This window comes from Crotalus tigris, unplaced genomic scaffold, assembly GCF_016545835.1.
Source record: "Crotalus tigris isolate CLP2741 ecotype Arizona unplaced genomic scaffold, ASM1654583v1 scf7180000021944.90088, whole genome shotgun sequence".
NCBI classification, from domain to species: Eukaryota; Metazoa; Chordata; class Lepidosauria; order Squamata; family Viperidae; genus Crotalus; species Crotalus tigris.
Genome location: NW_024098770.1, coordinates 63,212 through 68,210, shown reverse-complemented (window position 1 = coordinate 68,210; position 4,999 = coordinate 63,212). Strand labels below are relative to the sequence as shown.

Genomic DNA, 4,999 nt, shown 5'->3' with positions numbered 1-4,999 from the left:
CATCAAAATACTGATGTACTGACTTTATCAATGTGACCACCCTTGCTCCCATATAATGACAGCGTAACCTTTCTTTCTACTGACTTACAGAAGCCTAAGAATTTCATACATTATATCTGCCTCTAGAGATATTCTTACTGTGTATATTTCTTAAAATTTTTGTGATTATACTTTATAATAATTGCACCTCTCACAATTTACACTTTGGACCTCATTCTGTTAATTATTGGAGATATTATTATTCTATATAATATGATAACTTCTCCTGGAGGAAACTTGTGTTCTTAATGGACAATTATGTTAATAAGCACACAAGTCAGTTTCATTTTTGGTGTACAAGTCTCTTGAGGGAAACAAAACAAAGATTAATAAACATTCAGAATAGAATTTTATGTGACTGCAAATTGATGTTTCAATACTTAAAAATTAATGGGACAGCATTGACTTAGTGGTAAGATATTTAACACTCTTAAAATCATAGAAGACATTATAGTGACAAATAAGTTAGTTATAAATTGAAAATTTAACAGAAAACATATTTCTTTTTTTCTACAACAAATTGGTATTTATTTCAATATGCTTTATTCACGTGAATAATTGCATAAGGTAGTTTTTCTGATATAATGGTGTTAGAACGTAGCCTGCTTTGGGGACGAGAACAAAGGGTTTTAGTATAATTTTTCAGAAATTTCACCTCAGACAGTAGATTTAAAGACAATTTGGAGAGATTTCTATGTAGCTAATAAAGAATGAATTAACTGAATATTTAACATGTTGGTACCTTTTCCACATAATTATAAAAGAATAAAAACAGTTATAATTTGCATAAATTTGGATCAAACTATCAGCCAAAAGCTGATCATTATTAGATAAATTAGCATCAGCAAAGTCTTTTCATAATCTGTCTGAATAAAAAAAATAGATGGTAATATTTTTAAATGTCTTTTTATTTTGTTTTATTTTTTTGTTTCTTTTTAAACATTTTAGTATTATTGATGAAAACATGGGTTCAAATTTTTAAAAAATGCTGATATGTCAGAGTTCAGAGCGGTAATAGGTTGTGTATCATTCTGTGGCCAAACTCTCATGGAGGGAATATAGATGTATATTGAAAGAGAGACTGCTTTTTTAAACTGATCTTTCATCTCTTTCTGATTAATTTATTTTGCTAATATTTGATTTCTTTTGATTAAATATATTTTATAGTAGTATAATTGTGCATATAATACCAATGAAACAATATCAAAATAGCAGTTGTAAATAAAATTCTATCTTCCTTTCTTTTAATAATATACCATTAAATGCATGTTTAGGAGACTAATCTTTATGTATTAGTTTGAAGGCATTTTGTGCTTATTTTCTTTACTTTAAAAGCTGCTAGGGTAAAAGAGAGAAGAGGAGAAAAAATATTTCCATCTATCTGCCACATAAAACAGAAACATACAGACACACAGCATTTCCAGTGAAAGACCTAAGAGTTTGTTTTTATGTTTTTATGCTAGATTTACAGTTCCTTTCTATTAGAAGCACAAAGCACAACACATAACACATCCCACAATTTTACAACAATACCATAACTCTTAACCGGTGGTAAGGGATTGTGTCACTGTTGAAAATGGATTTGAACAGGGTTTTCTTAACCCTATGTAACCTTTCCGATTGTGATAGGAGATAATAAAAGGAAAAATGTCATATTTGCATCTGGTTCTTAGTGGATTTCTTGGTGGGTAGAATATGGTTTATGTTTATCTTAAATAAATCTTGTCTGTGGTCTAGTCCTCTGTTAATTCGGTCCATGCTTAATAATACTTTATATTTTCTATTCTTACCACATCTCAAAAGACCACTTATTTCATTTCCCTTTTCTGATTCCTTGCAGTTATGACCTGCAGCTTTCTCTTAAATGTCACATGGAGAATCAAACGACAGTGTCTTACTTTCTGCTCCTGGAATTCTCACAAAATCGGCAACTGCAGCTTTTGCATTTCTTCTTTCTCTTTGTGTTATATTTGGCAACTGTAACAACAAATCTTCTCATCATCACTGCAATAGCTTTTGACCATCGCCTGCACAGCCCCATGTATTTCTTTCTTATGAATTTAGCTGTACAGGACCTGGGCATTGTTTCAGTCATTGTTCCCAAATCCATGATCAATTCTCTCATGGATACCAGACACATCACTTATTTTGGTTGTGTTATTCAAAACTTTCTCTTTTTCTCCTTTGCAGTTTCTGATTTCTCCCTCCTGACAGTTATGGCATATGATCGGTATGTTGCCATTTGCAATCCACTGCACTACGAGATGGTGATGAATTGGAAAGCCTGCACTGAAATAGTAATAGTAGTGTGGTTTTCAGGTATTCTATGTGGCACATTGCATACCATTGGCACTTTTTCCATCCTTTTTTGTGCTAATGTTGTCAACCAATTCTTTTGTGAAAGTCCACAATTGCTAAAACTATCCTGCTCTGGGTTAAATCGACTTGAGGCTGGAATTGTTGTAGCCAATATTATTACTTCACTAGGTTGTTTTTCTTTTATTATTGTATCTTATGCAGTGATCTTCAAGGCAGTATTAAGAATTCCTTCTGATCAAGGCAGGCAGAAAGCCTTATCCACCTGTATTCCCCACCTTACAGTAGTGTCTCTGTTAGTATTAAGTGGATGTTTTGCCTATGGGAGACCTCCATCTAACACACCATCTTACTTAGATATTGGGTTGACTGCGCTATATTCCCTCCTTCCACCCCTGTTCAATCCAATTATATATAGCATGAGAAATAAGAATATCAAATTTGTCCTTTCGCAATTGTGGAGTGTCTGACAAACTCTTTTAATGTTATTTATAGTCTGTTCACCACAGTTTTGCATTTTTTCTGGCTTTTCTTTTACTTCTATGAATAGAGGATTAAGGTAAAAAGGGATAGTTGGGATGGAGGCAAATCTGAAATATCAAACCAGGAAAACCTAGCACTCTAGATTTTGCTTAATATAGGTCCTGCATCCTAAATTACTGTCAATTCACTCTACTGATGCTAAATATGGATTGTTTGACAGTTCTGGCATTCCACATGCTGATAATTCCTTATATTTAATGAAGTGAGGATCAGGGTATAATGTAAATGGGAGAAATACTTTCAATCCAGAGGAGTTTTAAATGCTGTAGCCTATTTTCCCCTTTGCTTTCCCATACAAAATAGATTCCCTCTAAAGCTGGCAGATAATATAACTAGTTAAAGTTTCAGCTTTTCCAAAAGTACATGGGCCTTGATAACATTTCCCTCCTTAATTGATCATTTATTCCTAAAGTTTGATATTTTGCCTCTTTCAGTCAGTCTGCCCAGACAATTCTCTATAGTTTTCTGGGCAATCTTTTTCAGAAGGGGTTTGCTACTGCTTCCTTAAGGGCTGAGGTGGGGTGGTAGCCCAAAGTCATCCAGCTGGCTACATTCCAAAGGTGGAATAGAAGTCTAAACTCCTGATTTCTAACCCAATGCCTTAACTTCTCTGTCAAACAGATTTTCGAGTCTTTAGCTCAGACTATTATTTGTTTCTTTTAAAAATGTTTAGGCAAAACCAGACACCTGGCAGGATGAGAAAGATTTGTGAGCTTTTACTGTATCACATAAGCTTTTGATAATCAAGTAAAACAAAAAATGGAAGAAATTAAATTAGTATGATACATGCTTCTAACGAACAAAATAATAATGATGAAAAAAAATTTCAGAAATCTTACATCTTGGTACAAAGTGGAAGAGATAAGACATGTTTTCTGGTCCAATGCATGGACAAGGAAGATAGATAGATCTACATCAAGGATGATACCTTACTGAAATGTCCTTGAGAAATAATGAATTCTATCCAAGCTATTGATAATGCATACCAAATGCCATATCACTATTTTTGTGATATATCTGCCATGATCCTCAAGTGTATGCAATATGGAAGATTCATCAAGTACTTTGGGGCTTGGTATAAACATACTTTTGAAAGGTACTACATTTAATCAACGTGACATCAGTAACATCCCTTGATGAAAGTGAGGGGCTTTCAGCTAGAGGTATATGAAATTTTCTCTTACATTTTAAATCCTCTTTTGAATTTTACTGTCTTATTTTCTTGATTTCTCTGTGGATATTTCCTGTTTACATTACACTTTGCTGTTAAAGGGATTGTTTTGCTCTACTTTAAACTACGATTGATTCTTTCTTTGTTTGTTTGTTTCTAATTCATGAACCTATTATTCCTATTTTATCTGAGAAAAAGGAATGAGCCCATATTTCTTTAAGAGTCTTTCTAATTCCAGTTCCACCTGGAAATGTCTGTATGAGCTCTTGGTTTGCTGAAAGAAGTCAGCATTCCATCAAGGACAAAGATAAAATCTGTTTATAAACATTTTCCACACAGGATTGTTCAAATCTTGAAAGAACCCACAAATGGAACACACAGCTAGAGGGATTTAAATTATTTAAAAGAAACAGACCAAATAAAAGAGGAACGGGAGTTGCTCTCTATATAAGAAATAATTACATCTCTACAGAAATAGAGCACAACAATGATGAAAACTGTCTTGAATTCCCTTGGGTCAATATAAAAGGGGGGGAATGATATTGCCATATGTGTATAATATAGGCCACCCAACCAAACAGAGATAATAGTTGAACCTTTTGCTAGTCAGTTAACTAATATATGTAGGAAGCACATACAATAGTAATGACATCAACTGGGAGACAAACACTTTACCAAGTGGAAAATCAAACAGATTCCTGACAAACCAAGCAAACAACTTTGTCTCCCAAAAAGTAGAGAAGGGAACTAGGGGATCAGCCATATTGGACTTAATTCTCACTAACAGAGATAAAATGATAGAATGTGTTGAAACCACAGGAACCTTGGTGGGGAGTGACCATGCAATATTGGAATTCAACATTAAGCAAGCATAAGCAATAGAACACAGTCAAACTAGAGTCTTGGACTTTGAGAGAGCTAATTTCAACA

The 4,999-nt window shown here is 33.6% G+C and overlaps 1 protein-coding gene across 2 annotated transcripts; it reads left to right on the top strand.

The window, feature by feature from the left end:
- The first annotated feature begins 405 nt into the window (after window positions 1-405).
- LOC120296949 (olfactory receptor 14A16-like) lies at window positions 406-4,271 on the top strand. 2 transcript variants are annotated; one of them, XM_039319019.1, is made up of 2 exons: window positions 406-451; window positions 1,880-4,271. In XM_039319019.1, the coding sequence occupies exon 2, from the start codon at window positions 1,911-1,913 to the stop codon at window positions 2,823-2,825; it is 915 nt and encodes a 304-aa protein (XP_039174953.1). In that variant the 5' UTR covers window positions 406-451; window positions 1,880-1,910; the 3' UTR covers window positions 2,826-4,271. The 2 variants fall into 2 exon arrangements, with proteins under 2 accessions (XP_039174953.1, XP_039174954.1); XM_039319020.1 differs by lacking the exon at window positions 406-451 and adding an exon at window positions 577-606.
- Window positions 4,272-4,999: the final 728 nt, after the last annotated feature.

Coding starts and splice junctions, on each gene's coding strand:
- LOC120296949 (XM_039319019.1), top strand. CDS start 1,911: ATGGAGAATCAAACGACAGTGTCTTACTTTCTGCTCCTGGAATTCTCA.